This window comes from Capra hircus, chromosome 7 (genome assembly GCF_001704415.2).
Source record: "Capra hircus breed San Clemente chromosome 7, ASM170441v1, whole genome shotgun sequence".
Classification (NCBI taxonomy): Eukaryota; Metazoa; Chordata; class Mammalia; order Artiodactyla; family Bovidae; genus Capra; species Capra hircus.
This window is the reverse complement of record NC_030814.1, coordinates 94849468-94872247: the sequence shown is the minus strand read 5'-3', so window position 1 is coordinate 94872247 and position 22780 is coordinate 94849468. Positions and strand designations below refer to the sequence as shown.

At 54.1% G+C, this 22780-nt stretch overlaps 1 protein-coding gene across 6 annotated transcripts in view; it reads right to left on the bottom strand.

Moving 5' to 3' along the window:
* Positions 1794–22780, bottom strand: part of PDE4A (phosphodiesterase 4A) — a 39491-nt gene continuing 18504 nt past the window's right edge. For 4 of the 6 annotated variants that reach the window (XM_018051047.1, XM_018051048.1, XM_018051049.1 and 1 more), the window contains exons 2-15: positions 18616–18807; positions 17557–17593; positions 17363–17433; positions 16530–16579; positions 16258–16370; positions 12738–12831; positions 11016–11239; positions 8929–9027; positions 8653–8817; positions 8322–8421; positions 8038–8192; positions 7558–7680; positions 6513–6695; positions 1794–4397 (exon numbers count right to left, since the gene is read on the bottom strand). In XM_018051047.1, the coding sequence (XP_017906536.1) occupies positions 3699–4397; positions 6513–6695; positions 7558–7680; positions 8038–8192; positions 8322–8421; positions 8653–8817; positions 8929–9027; positions 11016–11239; positions 12738–12831; positions 16258–16370; positions 16530–16579; positions 17363–17433; positions 17557–17593; positions 18616–18807 (2305 nt within the window). In that variant the 3' untranslated portion in view covers positions 1794–3698. Of the gene's footprint in view, positions 4398–6512; positions 6696–7557; positions 7681–8037; positions 8193–8321; positions 8422–8652; positions 8818–8928; positions 9028–11015; positions 11240–12737; positions 12832–14326; positions 14750–16257; positions 16371–16529; positions 16580–17362; positions 17434–17556; positions 17594–18615; positions 18808–22780 lie in introns of those variants that run through there. The other 2 variants (XM_018051046.1, XM_018051050.1) reach the window with 2 other exon arrangements.

Below are 22780 nucleotides of genomic sequence, written 5' to 3'. Positions count from 1 at the left end.
GTGCATGCTCAGTCGTTCAGTCGTGTCTGACTCTTTGTGAACCCGTGGACTATAGCCCTCCAGGCTTCTCTGTCCACAGAATTTTCCAGGCAAGAATATTGGAGTGGGTTGCCATTTCCTACTCCAAGGGATCGTCCCAACCCAGGAATTGAACCCAGTCTCTTGCATCTCCTGCAATGGCAGGTGGATTCTTTACCACTGAGTCACCAGGGAGGCTTGTCAATCTTTCCTCAAATCCAGGGAAGCTGCCATCATTTTGTTTCAGAACACTCATGCTGTGAATATATACTGATCCCACTGTGCTTAATGGCTTAAGCACTATGTGTGTACACGTGTGTATTACACACCAGAGGCAGCCAGTATTCTAACCTGAAAGCCTGCATCACAAACACTTCCTCTATCTTTATCCACAAGGGAAGTTTTGCTCGTTAGCATAATGAATGGCAGAAACAGTTTTACTCATGAAATCGAGGCTTCTTAATTATCCTGATAGAGATTGGAAAATGGGCTCCCATGGGTGGGATTAACAGTATTCAAACATGTGGATTATTTAAAATATATCTGAGACTCACTCACTCCCAACCTTGTATGAAGACACTAGAAAAACAAGAGCTAAAATGTGGCAGCCTGGATGGGAGGGGAGTTTGGGGGAGGATAGATACATGTGTTATGTATGGCTGAGTCCCTGTGCTGTCCACCTGAAACTATCACAACACTGGTAATAGGCTAAACCCCAATACAAAATAAAAAGTTAAAAAAAAAAAAAAAAGAGCTAAAATGCCGAGCCGGTCCTCTGTGAACTTGGGAGGATTCAGCTTGCCTGATATACAGCATTAAGGTTCACAGGCTTTAGGGTATTAATTTTTGTTTTAATGCAGCATTGAGGGGGGTTTCCTAGGTGGCGCTAGTGGTAACGAATCCACCTGCCAGTGCAGGAGACATAAGAGACTCGGGTTCGATTCCTGGGTTGGGAAGATCCCCTGGAGGAGGGCACGGCAACCCACTCTAGTATTCTTGCCTGGAGAATCCCCATGGACAGAGCAGCCTGGCAGGCTACAGTCCATGGGGTCACAGAGAGTCAGACAGGACTGAAATGACTTACCACAGCATCGATGGTTGCAACACCATAATGACTGGAACTCATGGAACTTTCAGATGTCAATTCTCTTGTGCTGGTGCATCAAGTTTACTGTCTTCACAGCAGAATTTGACCCAAGATCTTTTATCATGACCTGGCCACCAGATGTTGGAGGCATGGTCAATCAGATCCTCTCGGTTTCCAGGAACAACTTCGTGGTACCAGAAGGACCCGAGTTGCGTCAGATACGCTGCACGTTCAGAGAAACAAGGCTTACCTGGGTCTGTGTGCTCAGTCACATCTGACTCTTTTGTGACCCCATGACTGTAGCCCGCCAGGCTCCTCTGTCCATGTAATTCTCCAGGCAAGAATACTGGAGTGGGTTGCCATGCCCTCCTCCAGGGGATCTTCCTGACCCAGGGATCAAACACTTCTCTCTTATACTGGCAGATGGATTCTTTGCCTGGGTTTCCTAGCTTCCAAAAACTGTGTGGTCTGAACCCACACTTTATAACCCGCAGCAGTCCCTGTATCTGGATCTGGCCCAGGCCCGGGGGCTGCCTCTTGCCAAGCTCTCAGAACCCCCTCAAGTTCTATCTGCCCAAGGAAGGGCAGGGACTGAGTCCATTCCTTACTCCTACCTGGCCCAGACAGACAACTCAAAAGACACACCTTGAGAAATAGGATGGAAAAAGAAGCCACATCAGCCATGAAGATCAGTGAAAGCCTTGGTTTAATTGGAGACAAGATCGAAGGGTTGAGTATCGATCAGCAGACCGACTGATTGATTGTTAAACTGGACAACACTTGAGCAGCTCCGGGGCGCAGGGGTCGTCCTGGGCTCCCCTCCCCTGGGTCCCTGGGAACAGGGAGAGGGGCAGCTACTGCCCAGCCCTCACCTCCCCCTCTGATCACATGACTCCCTGTTAAACAGCACTGAGTCCACACTCCTGGGGGTCTATGGTACAGTTTGTATAATACAGCAGGAATGGAGACTCCCCCTGGGAGACCCCCACCCCTCTTTCCCCTGACTGAGTCAGTGGGGGGGAAGGGCAAATTTATTTTCCCTTTTTGCCTCTGTAGAATAATTTATAAACCAACCTTACAATATGTACAAAAAAAAAAAAAAAAAAGAAAGAAGAGAAAGAAAGAGAACCGAAAGAAAAGGCCCCCTCCGGTCGCCGGCTGGGACTGAAACTACTTTCGCTACAAAAATGAACCCTGTACAGCATCTTGGGGGTGGGAATGGGTGGTACTCCCCACAGGGAAGGACAGACAGATGGAAGGCTGGGGGGAGCTGGGGGCTACAGTACCGTGTGCTCAGAATCGGAGGGGAGGAAGATGAGAGAGGCCAGTCCTGCCCAGCTGCAGAACCAAGCTGAGGGGCAGAGCGGATAGGGGAAGTGGGGGTCTTTCCTTCCAAATAGTGCCCCCATGGCTTGAAGAAAAATGGCCTTGCATCTGTCCGTTGTATTGCTCCAGGGAACAGCTAGGGGAAGACAGGGAGGCTTGGCAAGGTGGGGGATGAAAGGAGAAATGACTCTGATGCCAGGGTAGGGTGGGCTGCCCAGAAAGGGGATGTGGGTGTACACCGTTATTGCTTCCTCCTAGGGCAAAGAGTTGGGGGAGGGCAGGAGGATGCTGGGGAGGAGGCATACCCAGGATGGGAACTCTGGGCCTGGCCCCGCCCCACTCGGGGTGCAAGTGGGAGCCACTGCAACCCCCTCTCCTATGGCCATGGGAACCATTAAGGCAAAAACAAGAGGAGAAGCAGCTGGAAGGAAAGGGGGCGGCTCCAAATCATCCCCCCTCTCCAAACGGAGAAAATTCAAACTGAAACCCGGAGTGGAAGAGGAAAGGGGTGACGGGTAGAGGGGGGAGTGGGATCAGGCCCTCCTCAAACCTCAGATCCCAGGTTGGTGGTGTGAACGTCCCTCTGACCCCTTGCCTCCTGAAGCCCCATGGCTCCCTCGAGTCAGTATTGCCAGGTTTGTGCAAAATGAGGCGGAAGACTTCTGGGCAGGGGAGGGCAGAAAGCCAGAGCAGGACTGGAGCTGGGCTCCCCCCTACAGTGGGCGACCCCTCCCCACCCCTAGGGCCCCCACCCAGAATGGCTATTCCTGGCTGGGTTCTAGAGACCCTCCCAAAATTCAGAAGTCTGGAGGGAGATTCTACACCAGGCAAAGAGCCCCAAGAGGCCGGAAGACTAAGCCTGGAACCTGGGTGATGGTGTTGAGAGTTGGGGGGCTGGCGAGGTAGGGTCGGGGGGGGGTGGTTGAACCTGGACAAGGGGAGCCGGGAACAGGAGCGTCTACAGTTGCTGTGTTTCATCCTTTTTTTTTTTTTTTCTTTTTCTAAAAATGTAACAATTAAAATTCCAAAAATAAAATCACTTCCGGGACCTCAGCCCCTGGTTCCCCAGCCCCCACCTCCAAAAAGAGGCCCCTGGGTGGGGGTGGGGAGGAAAGAGGAAAAAAAGAAAAGAGAAAAAAAACCCACTTTTCTGTTTTCTTTTTTCTCAGGAGGCCCAAGAGTCTTTGAGGCAGTGGAGGAGGTCAGGGGGTGATGGTGGTGGCGGTGGCGGGTGGCACGGAGGCCAACCGGGTACAGGGGCCGACGCTCAGGTAGGGCCACCAGCTGACCCCCAAGCTCCAGGAGCTGGAAGCACTCCAGGAGTGGGGTCCTCGCCGGCTGTCCCCGTGCAGGCACAGCATGCCCTCTTGGCAGCCTGATGCTCTTTTTGGGCCCCCACCTCGGCTGCCACGGAGGGGAGGCCCAGAAGGCCCGGGTCGTCCTCTGGAGGGGGCGGTGTCCTCAAGGCAAGCGGAGCAAGGCTATTAGGAGACAGGGCAGGGATGTTGCAGCAGCCCACACAGACATCCACGGACACGCCTCGGGGCACAGACACATCCTGGCCAGCTGCCACACTACCTGTGGAGTCCACTTGCTGGGTCAAGTACATTTCCTCTATCTCCACCTCCGCAGATGGATCCTGGCCATCAACCTCCAAAGGGTCTTCAGGTGGGGAGGCATCCTGGGCCATGTACAATTCCTGAACTGCAACCGCACCTGGGACACTGCACACCTCCTCCTCCTCTTCCTCGTCCAGCGTCAGCTCGAACTGGAACTTATCTGGTGGGGGGGGGTGGCCCGGTCCCCCAGGCTCCTCCTCGGGGGGTGGCGAGGGGCTCTGCCGAATAGCGCTATAGTACCAGTCCCGGTTGTCTTCCAGAGTGTCCAGGATCTCTTGGGCGTCTGGGTGGACTAAGTCAGCCCACGTCTCCCACAGCGGGTGTACGATATAGTCGATGAAACCCACCTGAGGGAGCGGGAAGGAAGCATAAACCACAGATGGCACCTCCATGCTGCAGGATCTGATAAAATTTAAAAGATGCTGATGCAGGGAACTTCCCCGGCCATCCAGGTAAGGTTAGGACTCTGCACTTCCATGGCAGGTGGACAGGGTTCGATCCCTGATCTGGGAACTAAGATCCTGCATGTCACGCAGTGCAGCAAAAACTAAACAAAAATAAGAGATACTGATACCATTTGACTTAGCAAGTTTGCTTCTCCAGATCCATCCCTGGAAAAACTCTTGTGTAAGTAAGAGGGGAAAAAATCACATATGAGATGTAAACAAAAACTGGAAACACCTCTATATATACATCAGTCAGGAATTACTTTTTAAAAATGGTGGTAAATCACAGATATTCATGAAAGCCCCCCCTTTTTTTGCCTCGCCGTGTGGCTTGCAGGATTTTAGTTCCCAGAATGCATGCGTTCTCAGTTGCTAAACTGTGTCTAACTCTTTGAGATCCCATGGACTGTAGCCAGCCACGCTCTTCTGTTCATGGGATTTTCCCAGCAAGAATATTGGAGTGAGTTGCCATTTCCTTCTCCAAGGGATCTTCCCAACCCAGGGATCAAACCCTTGTCTCCTGCATTGGCAGGCGGATTCTTTACCACTGAGCCACCTGGGAAGCCCGTGGGGATACTACATAGCAGGGAAAAAGGATGAGCTTAATCCATGTGTAATAAGGTGGATAGATGTCTAAGTCACTGTTGGGAAGAAAAGGTAAGCTATGTAAAAATAAGTATATACTGATACAATTTATACTTTTAACAAAGCTAAGCCCACAAACTATTCCTGTTAAGTTACCTGTGAATATAAATGCGTAACAAAACAAATAAATCTGGTTTTCATCAGGGGTTAGGGGGCTATGTGGATGACCAGGGGACATTTGGAAGTGTCTGGACACAGTTTTGGTTATTACCACAGGAAAGGTAGGGTGTTCCTCGGATCCCATGGGTGGAGGCCAAGGATACTGCTCAACACCTTACAATGTAGAGGGTGGGCCCACCACAGAGAATGAGCCATCCCCAAACTTCAATAGTGCTGAGGGCTGGGTAACCCTGCGTGGGAAATATACACACACCAAGACAGGAAGAGGAGATCTCACCAGGGAAGAGGCTAGAAGCAGGGAGAGTGAGAAACTCTCATGTTCAAAAGCTTTATCCTTTTTATTTTTTTAGGCCAGCTGTGCAGCATGTGGGTTCCTAGCCCTCTGACCAGGGATGGAACCCATCCCCTCTGCCCTGGGAGAATGGAATCTTAACCACTAGACCTCCAGGGAGGTCCCCAAAGTGGTGTCTCTTACAAGACCGTGTTTCTGTCCCTTTTGTTAAACAGGCAGATGACAAAGCTGAGTCATTCCATTCCATTTCAAAATCCATCAGGACTTCCTGGTGGCGCAGTGGATAAGAATCTGCCTGCCAATGCCGGGGATATGGGTTCGATCCCTGGTCTGGGAAGATTCCATATGCCATGGAGCAAATAAGCTGGTGCACCATAGCTTCTGAGTCCATGGCTCTAGGGCCCATGAGCTGCAACTATTGAGCCTGTGTGCTGTAATTACTGAAGCCCACACGCCTAAAACTCGTGCTCCGCAACAAGAGAAGCCACCATAATGAGAAGCCCAAACACCTCAATGAAGAGTAGCCTCTGCTCATTGCAACTAGAGAAAGCCCACAAGCACCAATGAGGATCCATGTGACCAAAAAAAAAAAAAAAATCCACCAAAACTCAGGCCCAGAATGAGTGGCCAGATCACAGGGAAACCAAGAGGCTGAATGGACATGAGGTCTGTAACTAACGGTCAGACGAATATTATTACTGATGTTATAGCAGTTGCAACAAATGAGTTAGAACTGTCTGGGCACAAATCTACAAATTAAGGAGCTGGAGGCTCAGTTCAGTTGTTCTGTGGAGCAGAAAGTATTACGTATTTCTTATCATGATAGAGAAGGGAAAAACAAAGAAAAACTTGACACTGTGGATGGGCAGCTTAGGGCCTCCTGGGGGCCTTGGAGCTTGAGGCCAGGATGTGAGGCAGTGGGGCTTTCCCTGCTCCCTTCCAGCACCCCGAGGCTCTACCTGAGACTTCTCCACTGAGGCTGTGTGCTTGTCGCACATGGGACTGATCTCCATGCCTCGCTCACGTTCACGGTCGCCCTGCTGGAAGAACTCGGCCATGATGCGGTCGGTCCACTGGCGGTAAAGCTCCAGCGGCTTGGTGGGGTTGCTAAGGTCTGCGCAGTGCACCATGTTCCGCAGAACCTGCATGGGGTGAGGGGAGCTTTAGAGGCCATGGCCCCCGACCCAGTTTCAGGCCCCAGGCTTTCTTACTTTCCCTTTGGAAAGATAGTAGGAGAAGGGGGCGGGGGTGGGGCGGTGGGTAAGGGGGGAGATGGAGGGAGGAGGAAGAGGTAAGGGAAAAGGGAGATGAGTGGAAGAGAGGAGGAGAGAGATGAAAGGTGACTGATGAGCAAAGGGCAGAGGAGGGAAGGGAAAAGAGGCAGTGGGGGAGACAGAGGTGTGGGAGGAATGGAGACAGGGCTTGATGAAGAAAGGGAAAAGGGGGGCTTCTCTGGTGGCTCAGTGGTCAAGAATTCACCTGCCAGTGCACAAGACACAGGTTTGATCCCTGGTCCGGGAAGACCCTACATGCTGAAGGGCTACTGAGCCCGTGCGTCACAACTACTAAGCCTGTGCTCTAGATCGCGGGAGCCTCAACTACTGAGCCCACATGCCACGGGAACTACCGAAGCCCGCGCACCCTAGAGCCTGCGCTCTGCAACAAGAGAAGCCACCATGATAAGAAGTCTGTGCATTGCAACTAGAGAGTAGCTCTCACTTGCCACAGCTAGAGAAAAACCTGCACAGCAATGAAGACCCAGCACAGCCATAAACAAACAAATTAATAATTAAAAAAAACACCCACATTATGTTAGAAAAAGAAAGGGAAGAGGGAATTGAGTGAGATGGGGGAGATGGGAGTTGGAAAGGGTTAGATGGCAGAGGAGAGAAAAGACAAGGAAGATGGGCAACCTGGGGGCTGGGGGCAGAGTGAGGGGCAGCGACCCAGACCTAAGGGAGGAAGGGAGGGAAAGAGCCCTTATATTGTGTGTGGGGAGGGCACCTGGATGCGGTCAGAATAGTTATCCAGCAAGAGGACCCCTGAGCTGGTCACTTTCTTAGTCTCCACCATGGTCTTCAGGTCAGCCAGGAGGGTCATGTGCTTGGACATATCCGTGGCCAGCACCTGTGGGCAAGGACCTGTCATGGGGGCCCTCGAAGCCTGGCCACCCTCTGTACCCACCCAACCCAAAGTTTTCACTGAGCACAATCAGCCCCTGTGGAATTCCTTGGCAGACCAGTGGTTAGGACACCCCTTCAGCTTCCACTGAAGGGGGCACAGATTTGATTTCCAGTCAAGGAACTAAGATCCCACATTATGCAGGGAGTGGGTCAAAAAAAAATCCAACCCCCACAACCCCCTCCCAAAGGACGGCTCTCCTACTCGGGGCCTGTCTATCCCAGACTCAGACCACACCCTCCCCAAATTTCCCTAGGCCCAAAGGCGACCTTCCGCACTGTCCCCATCCCTCGCCCCGCCCACCATGTCGATGACCATCTTGCGCAGGCTCTGCCGCTGGCGCTTGCCGAGGTTCTGGAAGATGTCACAGTTGTCTTCCTGCAGCAGCTTGAAGCCCACGGCCAGGTGGTGATTCTCCAGCACCGACTCGTCGTTGTACATGAGCGCCAGTTCTGAATCTGGGGCCCAGGTCAGGTTGGGGCAGTCAGAAGGAGGGACGACCAACCCAGGATGCCCCCTGCAGGGAGGGGCCAGCATAGGCCCCGCCCCCAACCCAGCAGGCCCCGCCCCCCCGGAGGGCCGCTCACTGGTGTTGATGAGGAACTGATTGGAGACTCCAGGGTGGTCCACGTCGTGGATGGCGGCCGCGAAGAGGGCGGCGAGAATCTCCAGGTCCGTGAACACGGCCTGGGGGCGGAGCGAGGGGGTCAGAGAAAGGCAGGGGTTAGAAAGATGGGGAGTCAGAGAGACAGGGTAAAAGAAACGGGAGAATCAAGAAAGATGGGGGTCAGGAGAGAGGAACAGGGTCAAAGAGAGAAGGGAGGTCAGGGACCCAGGGTAAGAGAGAGAAACAGGAGATTCAAGATGGGCAGTGGGGGAGGGGAGGCTGGAGAGACGGGGTGCCCAGGTGGTGCTCACATCCAACGCAGGTGTGGCCAGCAGCACATGGGTGGACTGCAGCACGTCGGCTGCGTGCAGGCTGTTGTGGTAAGCCACGTCCGGGTGGTAGTGGTCCTCTAGGGTCAGCATGTATGTCACCATAGTGTCCACCGGGATGCGGAACTTCTTCAGCAGGTCCCGCTCCTGCGGGCAGAGGTCGGGGGACAGTGACCCTCCCTGGCCCTCAGCTCCTCAGCCCTCCCTCTCCCTCGAAGCTGGCCCCACTCAGGCTGCCCCCCAGGAATCTCACCCTACCTGGAATACCGTGTACATGATGCAGCTGAGGGAACGGCCCCCAGCGTAATCTGACACTCGAAAGATGTTCAGGCCCCACTTGTTCAGGTTTTCCAGTTCCTGGCAGAGATGGAGGCCACAGGTCAGGAGGCCAGGACCCTCTAGACTCTTTTTCTAGGAGTTCAGAGGTGTTAGTTGCTCTGTCTTGGCCAACTCTTTGCGACCCCATGGACTGTATGTAGCCAGCCAGGCTCCTCTGTGCATGGAATTCTCCAGGCAAGCATACTGGAGTGGGTAGCCCTTCCCTTCTCCAGGGGATCTTTCCCACCCAGGGATTGAACCCGGTTTCCTGTATTGTAGGCAGATGCTTTACCATCTGAGCCAGGTGTTCAGAACCCTGGTCCGAATAATGGGACCATTATCACTCAACCAGTGGGTGATGTGCTCAGCAGTATAGAATTTACCACCCAGGTCCTACTGGGCCAGAAAATAACAAAGCAACCCCAGTGTCTACTGAGTGCCTATAAGCTACCCAGCATTGCACTAAGTGCTTGATTTCACATAGCAGGTGAAGGAACCCAAACTCCAAGCAGTGACAAGACTTACTCAAGACCTTACATCTCACAAGTGGCAAGGCTGGGATGTGAACTCAGTATGGCTGACCCAAAAGCACGGTTCAACCTCAGTTAAACTGCTCTTGGGCACCGGGAGGAAAGGAACATGGACTAATTTTTCATGTCTTCACAGAATTCAGAACAGTGCCAGGGACTTCCCTGGTGGTCCAGTGGATTCTGCACTTCTTCTGCTGGGAGCGTGGGTTCAATCCCTGGTCAGGGAACTAAGATCCCTCATGCCCTACTGCATGTCCAAAAAAAAAAGTGCCAGTACACAGTAAGTGCTCAACACTGGGTAACTGCATATAGCACTGGCCATTGCTGGCACATGAAGGGTTACAAGAAAAGTCAGCTGAGTAAGCTGCTGAGCTTGTGTCGAGTCCACTGTACAAATCAATGTGGGAGTCCTTTGGCTTAAGATATCACAGAAAAGCCAGGAGGCGAATCCGGGTTTGGTCTGTAGTGGATGCTGTTGGATTCTGTGCAGATTCCTTCCACTGGTAAGCATGTCCATCCCCCAGCTGCTGGAGCTGCTACACATTCTCACAGCTGTCCCCTCTCATAAATCTGCTCTGGGGGGAGCATGAAGATCCCATGTGCTGTGTGGTGTGGTCAAAAAAAAAAAAAAAAAACCCTCCACAAAACTGCTCTTTCTGTGCTAGAGCTATGTAGAGGGGGTGAGGGCATTCACCCTGGGGACAGCCTCCACCACAGTGCAGCCACCACAAGACTTTCCTGGTGGTACAGTGGATAAGAGTCTGCTGCCAATCCTGGTTCGATCCCTGGTCTGGGAAGATCCCACCTGCCATGGAGCAACTAAGCCTGTGAGCCACAACTGCGGAGACAGCACTCTGGAGTCGGAGATCTGCAACTACTGAACCCGTGTGCCACAACTGCTGAGCCCACGTGTCACAACTACTGAAGCCTGTGTGCCTAGAGCCTGTGCTCTGTAACAAGAGAAGCTACTTCAAGAGAAGCCCATGCACCGCAACAAAGAGTAGCCCCCACTGCAACTAGAGAAAGCCAGTGCACAGCAACGAAAACTCAGTGCAGCCAAAAATTAACTAATTAAAAAAAAATAGGCCAGCAGGCTTGCCTCCGGGTGGTTCAGCTCAGTGGTGCTGTTCATACTCCAGAGCCTCGTTGACTCCAGCTGAGACCACCTGCCTCTCTGCTCATTGGCTCCTTCCTAAACTGCTTCCTGGACTTCCCAGAAAGCGCTAGTGGTAAAGAGCCCACTTATCAATGCAGGAGATTCGGGTTTGATCCCTGGGTGAGGAAGATCCCCTGGAGGAGGGCATGGCAACCCACTCTAGTATTCTTGCCTGGAGAATCCCATGGACAGGCACACAGCGCATACTGTTTCCTTCACTCCTCCTTTCCTGAGAGTCTCAAAAGGCAGGTATACCGGAATCCTCATCTCAGTCTGACCCAAAGCCCAGTCCTTCACTGCCCCCACCCCTCCAGCCCTGCCTCCGCTGAGGCCCCACCCACTTGGGCTAGGAGTTCCTCTTGGTCAGTCTTCACACCAAAGCGGGGGATGCTGGAATCGTTGAGGCTGCTGCTATGCATCAGCTTCTTCACCCCAGTTATCTGAGACATGGGCTGGAGCTGTGGCCCAGGGGCCGGGGGCTGCTGGCAAGGTCTCTGTCTTGGCGCTTGCTGTTTTTCCCGATCTTTGATCGTGGGTGATGGGATCTCCACTTCATTCCGCTTGTCTGCGGAAGACAGAGGAGAGGCAAACATAGTTACCCCACTGAAGCTCCCTCATCTGGCTCTCAGACCGTGCCTGCCTTACCCCCTCAAGCCCTGAAAATTCTCACCCAGGAGGGCAGACCTAGTCCTGGTGTCATGCTGTTGGTTGCTTATAGACTGGAAACCAGAGCGGAGGTAGGAATTCTTCTGGGAGGTGGTGGGCTGGAGTGGGGACCCCAGGGCCAGACGAGAGCTGTGGGGTGGCCCCAGTCCAATCACCAGGTTTGGCGAGGGGGTGGCATGGGAAGTCAGGAGGCTGGGTGGGGGCGCTAGAGAGGGCTTCTGCCTGCCTCGGATAGGCAAGGACCCTTCTCGGGCTGGGAAGACAGCCCCACGGTGAACCAGAGGGCTGGTGGGGGTGGACAGCGCTGGGAGGCGGGAAGGAAGGGTGGTCTCTGGCTCCATGGGGCCACCCCTACGCCCTGGACATCAGCCTGCCTGGGGGCCAGCCCCAGAAGTCTCTTTCCCGGAGCTCTTTAGGCCTTCCAGAGTCCAGCCAGGGCCACCCATTGTGACCTGGGTCCCAGCAGTCAATGACAGGGCTCAAGAGGGCTCATTTGCATGCTGTGCTCTTATTGGCTGGGTCTTGGGCATTCAGGCACATCACACACTCACTGGTGGGAATGTTTGAAACCTTCTTTCCAGCTTGGTTGGGGGCGGGGGGGCAGGTAGCCTGAATTGGGGAACTTTGGTGATCAATTCTGAAGGTGAAATTACCCTGACTTTGTCAGGGATAGTCTCAGTTAAGGCCCTTGGCTTCAGGACGAGGGGAAGGCTGACCTTGGAGGTCCTTGTGAGCTGAAGGGTTGCAGTGAATCTGGGGTATTCTACCTTTAAGTTTCTGAGTTAAGGAATTCTCCAGAGTTTGGGGAATCACTGTATAGGTTTAAGCTAAGCAAGAGAATCCTACTGAATTTGGGTATCTAAAGTTTGGGGGTCTACTGAATTTGGGGGTATTGTACCAAGTTTGGGCATTCTATTAAATTGGGGAGATTTCAGCTTGGAGGTTTTTTTTAAAGGTTTGGGGGTCTTTATGGGCTTTTGAGGGCAGGATTTGAGAATTCCACTGAGTCCAGGCATCTCTCTTGAGTTTGAGGGGTCTTCTGAGTTTGGGGCAAGGAAATTCAAGGTTGGAAATTCTACTGAATTTTGGGAGACTTTGAGTTCTATTTGAGTTTGAGGGTTTCTTGGGGTCCTTGAGTTTGAGAGTTCCAATGGGATCCCACTGAGTTTGGAGGGACTTTGTAGCTTTAAATGTAGGGGTTCTACAGGAGTTGGGGGGGTCTCACTAAATTTGACGGTATCAGAGTGTAGGAACTTTTGATGTGGAGACTTTGACCTTTGGGGAGGTGAGTCAGGGTCCAAATGTGTGCAACAAGACCTAGGGTCTGGGGTGCCCCCCAACAATCCAGTTATGCACTCCCCCCGCCACACACACACACAGTGCTGCCCTTCACTCACCCAGGAATGTGGTGGAGATGTACTCAGAGACCTGGTTTCCTGACCTGCTCATCTCTGACAGGTGTGTGAGTTCACGGTTTAGCATCCTCTTGAACTAAGGTGAAGGAGGCAAGAAGGAAGGCATGATGGGGTGATGGCAGGGGTTGGGGGGGTAAGGTCAGGCCTTCCCAAGAAACCTCTGAAGAACCCAGGAGCCCCTCTCACTTCTCTGCTCAGCCAGCACAGCCCTCAGCAGGCTGTGAGAGGGGAGGGGTCAGTCCTTCCTCTCCTCCCAACTCTCGATGGGGGTCCCCAGGCTTGGGGAGTGCAGCTCTCCCTCTCTGAGGAAGGGGGCTTTCTCTCACCATACTCCCTCTTTCTGCCACTAAAGAGGAGCCAGAGGGGCACCTGTGGAAGGGAGGGGCTCCTGCTTAACAGGGAGCCAATGGGGTGCCAGGAGAATCCCGTCACCATGGTGATGGGAGTCTCCTTAGCAACTCCCCCTCCAACCAGCTGCTGAGCTGGGGAAAAGGGGGCAGGCCGTGGGCCCCTTAACCCCTGCCTTCCCAGACCTACCCCTGTACCAGGTCTTCCCAGACAGGGACCCCACACCCCAGGGTCCTGGCCCCCCACCCTCAGCCTGGTTTGGAAGGAAGGAATGAAGTCCTGAAATTCTGGGTGAAGATGTTTGGCCGGGGCAGGGAGAAGAGTGAGCAGAGAAAACCCTAGTTCAGTCACTAGGGGATGGGGGTTTCCCATCTTAGCCCCCTCTCCCCCAACCTCAGAGGGGTGGACAGATGCACAGATGGACAGGGGATGCCTAGAACTAGGCCTGGGGGCTCCTTTGGGTCTCCCCGTCTCTCTTCACACAAGTGGCTGCTGTGACATTGTGCATGAGGAGAAAGGGCATCGGCTCCCCACCCCCAAGCTCCACCAAAGCGCCCCCTGAGCTGGAGCCGACTGTCCAGAGAGGCAGGAGGGACTCTTGGCAGGAAGGGTGAGCCCGCCCGGCCGGCCCACATCGGGAGGGGCACTCACTCCTCCCAGGGCTGCCAGAGGCCCTGGGCACCCATAGAGAGACACACATCCACACACAAGATGGACCCACAAAGTCACACAACCGCACAGAGTCACAGACTCCCCACTTACACAGTGCTACACAGCCCCCAGACACACACATCAAGGAGCACACACAATAAAGCAGTCACTGAACTCAGGGTCCCATGCCCTAGAAAAATCATGCAGCTCTGGGCTCATAAACATGGCCCAAAACACACCACCACAATCAGAACCATGTGATCTTGGCCAGGGCCATCCCCCGGTCCATGACCCAGGCACACAAGCCCACAGGCCTCAGGCAGCCCCCCACCACTCCAGACACACACACACATGCGCGCTGACGGTCACACCCAGAGAGAGACCCACACCCCCAGCCACCCACCTTCCACGCCCAGCCCCGGGCCACACACAGAGACACAGTCACCAGGCTTCATCTCCAGGCCACACACGTGCACAGATGCACACACAAGCCCAGACTGGGGGCTGGAAGGTGCGAGGTGGGAGGGCCAGAGCTGGGTCTCTTGCCCATCCTCCACCCTGAGTTCCCCTACCTGGTCCCACCAGCCCACCAGCCACGGCTTGGAGCAGGTCTCGCAGAAGAAATCCACCAAGGGCATCGTGGAGTCTTGGCCCCGCTCAGGGCTGCCGCACACAGAGGCTGGGCTTGGGGAGTCCCGGGGTTAGCAGCTATTGTGGCAGGGGGCGGGGTGCTGGGCAGTGGAAGGGGGAGCCGCGGAGGGGCCCGGGCCGGCCCAGCAGGGCTGGGGGGCTCCCTTCCCCTCCGCGCTCCCGGCAGCAGCCCTGGTTACATGGTCCGCCTGCCGTGGGCCCTGCTGGGGCCCCCTGCGGCAGCAGCAGTGGCTGGAGGTGGCCGGGGACCCCTGCCCATGGGGGGAAGGTGCAGGGCGAGGGTCCCGGGAGGAGGCTTCGGAGGCTCTGGGCTCCGTGTGTTCGCCTGTGTGTGTGCGTGTGCGTGCTCACTGCAGCACTGGCAGGCTGCATGCGATGTCAGGTGGTGCTGGGGGTGGGGGGGCATTAAAGGGGCACTGGAGCCCACGGGCCTCAGGCAGGACCCAGGTGAGGTTGCCAGGGATGGGCAGGGAGGCACACGCACCTGGCAGAGGGCATGCCCCCCACCCGGCCGTGGACACACCCAGCGGCAGACACACACACCCACATGCTCCACACACCAACACACAATCAGACACAAACTCCACTCCACACCACTACAATCAGACACTTGACAGACCTGACCACACTCTGACACCCAAATGCTTTCAGTCCTATGCTAACCACACAAACACACACACACACACAGTCACAATTCTGTTGTTCACATTTCTAGGTGTAAAATTGAGCACACAGAGGTACAAATACCTCTAGACACCCATTCCCAGAATATGGACTCACAACCAGAAGTGCAGGCACACACTAAGGGATAAACACCCAGATACTGGACACACTTGCAGGCACACTCAACACACCCACAGACACACTTGTAAACAAACATGAATACCCTTATGGCCTCAGACACAAATGTGCCCTGACTAATCTATAAGGGAATACGCACACTCACACCCACGGCTCCACAAGGCACACCCCATTGCAGAAATACACCCGCAGACCTACATTCAGACACACAGTCACATTCTCAGATGCTTCACACATACCCTCAGGGACACAATTGCCCTCAGACTCACATGTTCCCAGACAAACCTCCACCCACGGGTGTACGCACCTCCCAACACAGACGCCCCCACCTGCACATTCATTTCCTGACAGGCACCCTCCCACCAAGCTGTACAACTCCAGGCGGCATCATTCACATTGCCCGCTTCCTGAATGGCGCCCCCTGGAGTTGTGCAGTGCACAGTCAGCACAACTGTACATGGATGCCTTGCACTCTCTCCTGTGGCCTTGCAAGCACGCGCACACACACACACACACACACACACAGAGTCACAGACACATGGAGATACACACTCAGATTCACATCTGGACTAACTCACACCTCTAGACATACACCCCCCCTGCTACAGCCCCCCACACTGACAGCCCCACATTGTCAGCTGTGCATACCTTTACACTCTCCATAGATACACTTGTGCATGCCACTCCTGATGGATCTTATTGGGTTACCCCCCACTCCCCTCCCCTCCTCCCTTCCCAGCACTGCAATTGTGTAGCCAACCAACAGCCAGTCATATAGCCACAGATACACACTCATAGACCATACAAACATACAACCTGCTCCCCCCAGGAGAGAAGGTCATCTAGGGACGGACACACACACACACACACACACACACACACACACACCCCACACACATCAGGTCTACAGGAGATACAAAGTCAGATAAATAACACCCAGGGTCTGACCCCACCCCACAGGCTCTAACCACAGGTCGACCACGCCCACTGGCCACGCCCCATAGCTAACCCCGCCCCCAGCAGTTGGCTCCACCCCGCTGCTCCTACACACCTTATGGGAAGCCATCTCGCTGACGGAGCGGTAGGTCTGCATGGTTTCCAGCTGCTCCAGACACCAGTCCAGCTCCTCCAGTGTCTCTCGGGCCAACTGCTGACACGTCTCCTCTGGAGAAGGGGCAGCCGGGGTGGTGACTGTGAGGGTTCGCGTGGAGGCCCCCAGAGGTGCTGGGGGCCCGTCAGATGAGTAGGGTGCTGGGAAAGGGGCTGAGGGACCCCGCACTGGGGCACCACGAGGGGCCCTTCTCCTGCCCCGGGCTTAGTTACCTGATAGCGTGGCCTTGCAGACGGGGGTTGGGCCGCCCAGCGGGGACCGCCTGCAAAAAATCGGGCCCCAACCTCAGCCTGGCCCTCCCCGCATCTCTGCCTTCCTCTCTGCATGAAGAGTACTGACCTTCCTTTTATTGAGCCCTCTCTGCGTGTCCCAGGCATGCTGCCATTTACTGTGCCCGCTGCCGCTCACAGAGCCTCACAAAAACCCATTTTACAGATGAGGAAACTGAGGTTCACGAAGTTGGAGCCAGCTTCTTCAAGACTATATGGCTGGTTGGGTCAGACTCCGTGTCTCCAAAGTCCCTGCTTCCCTAAGCACCCCTCCCCCGAGTTCCTTGAACCCCAGGATAACTCTGCCCCCTCCCCACAGGGCTCCCAGAGGAACCAGCAGCTCTCAGCCTCACCCCTGCCCCCAAATAAGAACTACTTCTATTCAGTGAGCACTTACTATGTGCTGGGCAATATTCTAGCACTTTCTATACATCACCTTCTCAACTTCTTACAGCGGTCTCCAGTTGACAGAGGCAACACAGGAGGCTAATTGCCTGGCAAGCTGGCATCACTGCCAGGAGTGGCCCAGAGGCTGGGGTGGCTGGCCACTCATGACCTCAGCCCTGAGTGTCCATACCCCTCCATCTTTGTTTATAAAAGTTTCCCCGACTTAAGAATTTGAATCACAATGGTTTACTGGCTCAGTGGCAGCTGTTGGCTAAACAGAGGCTCAGAGAGGTCAAGTGCCTGCCTGAGGTCACACAGCAGCTGTGAGAGTTGGTCCCAGGTATGTTGAGCTTCATGATCACAGGCCCTGGGGCCTAGCCTCCACTTACTTGTTGCTGGGAATGGGCACATTGGTCAGGAGGGAGAAGTTGCTGCGAACGCTTCGGAGACTGGCCAGCACCTGGGTGGGGGAGCTAGGGTGAGGAGAGGGGTCCACCCAGAGCGGGGAGCTGGGGCTGGGCCCCTGTCCCCAGGTGTGGGGGAGAGTCAGAGCCCCTTCCCTTCTTAGGGAAGGAGGTCTTACCTGGGCAAACGGCGTGACGATGAGGTCCTCTGCATGCCTGCAAGGACAGGGGTAGGTCAGGGGTCCTCACAGTGGGGCTCCCAAGGGTCTGGGGTGAACAGGGGCTGGGGCTACCAGAAAAGCAAGTCCCTAGGGTGTCACTCTGTGGGGGACTGGCCCCCGGAAGGCTGGTGGACAGGAAGGGGGCTCTGTGGGGTGGGGGAGGGGTGCTTATACCTCACAAGGATGGTCACGCTGCAGGGGCTCGTTCTGAAGGAAATGGTCAGGGAGAAGGGTTCAGGTGGGGCAAGGTGAGGTGGCGCAGAGACAAAAGGAGGGCGGTGAATACACCTCAGAGGTTGAGCTTGGGGAGGGGGCGGAGGACAGGAGCTGGGGGGAAGGTGAGAAACGGATGCCTCACCGGACAGGGCTGGAGGATTCAGTGAGAAGGAAGCGGGCTGAGGAGACGGGGTGCTCACACCTCTGTGCTACTGTTGTTTAGTTGCTCAGTCGTGTCTGACTCTTTGTGACCCCATGGATTGTAGCCCGTTGGGCTCCTCTGTCCATGGGATTTCCCAGGCAAGAATACTGGAGTAGGTTGCCATTTCCTTCTCCACACACCACTATAGGTGGTCATGATAAGGGGGGCTGGTTTAGGGAAGCCTAGACATGGGGAGGAAGAAGAGGGTCAGCCGAGGTGGACCCTCTGGAAGTGGTGACCAGGAGGGGCTCAAGTGGGGTTCCCTTGCTGGAGAGATGGGATAAGGTGGCACCAGGCCCCTGAAACCAAGCAGTAGGAGTGGGCATGGGCAGGTTGGGTGGGTGGGCAGTGTAGGCACATGGGTGGGGCTGGGCCTGGGCTCAGAGTGGCTGGGTGGCAGGGCAGAGACAGGGTGGGCACTCATACCTCACTGGGTGGGTATGCTATAAGGGGGCTGAGTCCTCAATAGGGAATAAGGGTGCTGTTTAGTTTTTGCCAAGGACCATGGGGTGGGGTGGGGGTTGGGCAGCCCCTGCCCCCCCTTGCTGGGGCCAGGAGGCCTGGAAGAGCCAGCCAGGGGGGAGATGGCGGGTGCTCACGCCTCGCTGGTGACCGACGAGTTCCGGGACATGGTCTTGGGTGACATGTCATAGTCGCTGTCTGAGCGGTAGAGAAAGGACTCCCGGCGCTGGCTGGTGGCCACCCCGGCATGCAGCACGAGGCCCGGGCTCGCCTGCGAGTCCAGCGGGCTGCGGCCTGGCGACGGTGTCGGTCCATTCTCTGCCTCCAAGCTGCAAGGGGTGGGTGGGAAGAGGGGTCAGGGGGCTGAGATGACATTGGTCGGGGAGAGTCGAGAGGAATAAGGGGACCCAGGAAATTCCTGACAAGAGAGACAGATACCTCCGAAAAGGTGGGAGACAGAAAATTAGAGAGACCACCTCTGGGTGTCTGGTCCTGCTGCCAGAGCTAAGGGAAACTGCCATGACCCAGACGGACCATGATCTGTGCCCCTCACAAACAGGACACCAGGAGGGCTGGTCTAGAAACAGGCTAGCTGAGCAGCACTGCACACCCCCAAAAGTTGTGGGGTCCTCCTTGCTCTGTTCTTTCCTTTGTACCTCAAAGCAATCAAATCTATTCAAGAATAATCCGTCTGCTTCATACCCCTTCCTTGGCCAGCCTCCCCACCATCACTTGCCTGGGCCAGGACGTTTGTCTTTGCTCTGGGCCCTAGCTTCTTCTGTCTATACCCCTGTCTGCTTCCCTCAGCTGCCAGAGGAAGCCTGTGAATACCTGAGTTGGGCCACATCCCTCCTCTGTTTAGAACCTTCTCTGGCTCCCAGTTTACTCAGAGCCAAAGCCGAAAGTCCTTGCTGTAGCCCACAAGGCCCTGCCCCCATACCCACTCTGCCCTTCATGGACTCTGGTGCAGCCATAATTGCTATCTGGCTGGTCCTCAAATATTCCAGAAACATTCCTGCCTCAGGACCTTTGCACAGGCTGTCTCCCTGGCCCAGCTCTCCAGGGGCTCCCCCTTCACCTCCTTCAGGCCTCCTCTGAAATGTGGCCTCTTAAGGAAGGCCTCCCTCAACCAACCCATCTGAAATGTCATCCCCTGCCCTTATATTTTATATTTCCCTTCCTTAAAATAAATACTACTTACCCAGCACATTCTATGTTTTACTTCTCTGCTGTTTGCCTTCCCTTCCAGAACTAAGCTCTACAGAGCAAGGATTTTGGTCTGCTTTGTTCGCTGCTGGATCTCTGGCTAAGATCATGGCCTGGACGCCCAACAAATGTTTAATGGATGAATCAATCTATGAATGAATGAATGAATACACAGGCTGGATGGTGCCATCCAGGGAATTAAAACTAGGTGGGTGGCTGGAAAGGTGATTTTTAGCTGCTGTGGTGGAGGCAGGTCTCTCTGAGGAGGTGATATCTGAGCAGGGCCTGCAGGATGAGAAGGAGCAGGCCATGGGTCAGGAGGTGGGAGAAAGCACTCCAGGGTGAGGGAACAGTAAGTGAAAAGGCCCTGTGGCAGAATCTGTTTTTTGTTGGAGGACCAGCAAGGAAATTGGTGTCACTGGAGTGGAGATATAGACAGATAACAGAGACACAGCTACACAGAGGGTACAGCAGGACTCCATTCTGTTGACACTGGCAAGACAGAGCCTCTGGATGAGGTAGGAAAAAGCTGGCTATGCCACTTCCCAAATGTACAACTTGGGGGGAAAGACCAAATTTCCGTTTCCTCTTCTGCAATATGGGGGCAACCACTACCTGCCTCAGGTCATCCAGGTAACCACAGTTAACCCAGGTAACATGCTCAGGATGGTGCCTAACAGGGAAGGGAGCTCAAGAAACACCGGCAGCTGTAAATCTATCAGCCCCCTAACTGTAAATCTATCAGTATCCCTGGGGAGGGAACTCAACTAGGCAATTGATATGAAGGTTTGAGGATAAGCGTGGGGAGCTGTGTGCCTGTGACATGCTGTGTGACCTCGAGAAGGTCACTGCCCTCTCTGGTCTGTGACTCTGTTAAAATGAGGGTATTAGACTGGTCAGCAGATTTCAGGCTGTGCTCTGGTGAGTACAACCGGGCAGGGAGAGAGGAAATAGAATCCTCCCTGCACTTTCTGGTCCTACTATTGAATGTCGGTCTAAGATTTTATTTGAATGTTCCCTCTGCTAAGAAATAAATCTGAGGGAATTCTCTTGCAGTCCAGTGGTAAGGACCCTGCATTTCCACCACAGGGGGCCCAGGTTCCATCCCTGGTCAGGGAACTAAGATCCCACATGCCATGTAGCCTAGTCAAAAAAAAAAAAAAATCTGAAATCTCCTAGACTAGGGTAGCAATACCAGCTTCTACGCTGCTGCTGCTACTAAGTCGCTTCAGTCGTGTCTGACTCTGCAACCCCATAGATGGCAGCCCACCAGGCTCCCCCGTCCCTGGGATTCTCCAGGCAAGAACATGGAGTGGGTTGCCGTTTCCTTCTCCAATGCATTAAAGTGAAAGTGAAGCTGCTCAGTCATGTCCGACTCTCAGCGACCCCATGGACTGTAGCCCACCAGGCTCCTCCGTCCACGGGATTGTCCAGGGAAGAGTACTGGAGTGGGGTGCCATTGCCTTTTTCCACCAGCTTCTATACATGGACTCTTTTTCCTGGGCCAGCCCTGGGATGGAGGGATGGGGGGGGGGGGGGCGGGACTTCATTGCCTCCATTTTATACATGAAGAAACTAAGGTTCAGAGAGGATGATTGGTTCCAGGTCACACAGTAAGGTCATGGTGCTGTCAGAATTCCACCCCAAGTCTTGGGACTCCTCAGATCAAAATGTTAACTGCTGCCCTCTGTTGACGACCCCTCAGGGCACATTCCTCTCATTAGAGCAAATTTTTCCAGGGGCCAGGCAGCCAACATAAAAAGCAGAGTGGGGCTGGGGGCCCTGGGTTCCAATTTTAGGAAAGAAACCGGAAATTTTAAATAGTTGAAAATGCAAACTTCTTTTGAAAACAAACTTCAGAAAACATTTTAAAAACACTGAACCCTGCTCTGCAAAAGACACTGTCAAGAGAATAAAAAGACAAGCCACAGACTGGGAGAAAATATTTGACAAAGGACTGGTATCCAGAATATATAACCAACTCTGAAGATTCAATAAGAAGAAGACAGATGACTTGGACTTCCCTGGTGGTGCAGTGGTTAAGAATCTGCCTGCCAATGCAGGGCACACAGGTTCGAACCCTGATCCAGGAAGATCCCACAAACCGCAGAGCAACTAAACCCATGCGCTACAGCAACCAAGTCCACGCGCCTAGAGCCTGTCTGTGTTCCACAAGAGAAGCCACTGCAATGAGGAGCTGGCGCGCCAAAACTAGAAAGAGCCCTTGTGCAGCAACGAAGACTCAGTGGAGCCAAAAATAGATAAACGAAAATTTAAAAAGAAGACAACTCAATGAAAGAATGAGCAGAAGTATGGAGAGTTCACCAAAGAAGATACACAGATGGCACATTAGCACAGGAAACATCATTCCTCCTTGCTGCTGCTGCTGCTAAGTCGCTTCAGTCGTGTCCGACTCTGTGCGACCCCAGAGACGGCAGCCCACCAGGCTCCCCCGTTCCTGGGATTCTCCAGGCAAGAACACTGGAGTGGGTTGCCATTTCCTTCTCCAATGCATGAAAGTGAAAAGTGAAAGTGAAGTCGCTCAGTCGTGTCCAATTCTTTGCGACCCCATGGACTGCAGCCTACCAGGCTTCTCCATCCATGGGATTTTCCAGGCAAGAGTACTGGCGTGGGGTGCCACTGCCTTCTCCGTCATTCCTCCTCAGGGAAATGCAAATTAAAACCATGAACTATCCCTTCACACCTACTAGGGTGCTAAACAAACAAAAACTGACAAGGATACCAAGTGGTGATGACAAGGATTTAGAGCAACTGGAACTCCCATTCACCGCTGATGGGAATGCCAAGTGGTACAGCCACTCTGGAAGACAGTTGGTTACTTTCTTATGAAATTGAGCATACCCTAATTGTACAATCTGACAACTGCAGTCCTTTATATTTACCCAAGATAAATGAAACATATCCGCTCAAAGACTTGCTGACTAGGGACTTCCCCGGTGGTCCAGAGCCTAGGACTCTATGTTCCCAATGCAGAGGGCCCCGGTTCGATCCCTGGTCAGGGAACTACATCCCTCATGCTGCAACTAAGAGTTCACATGCCACAACTTAAGATCCTATATGCCACAACTAAGACCT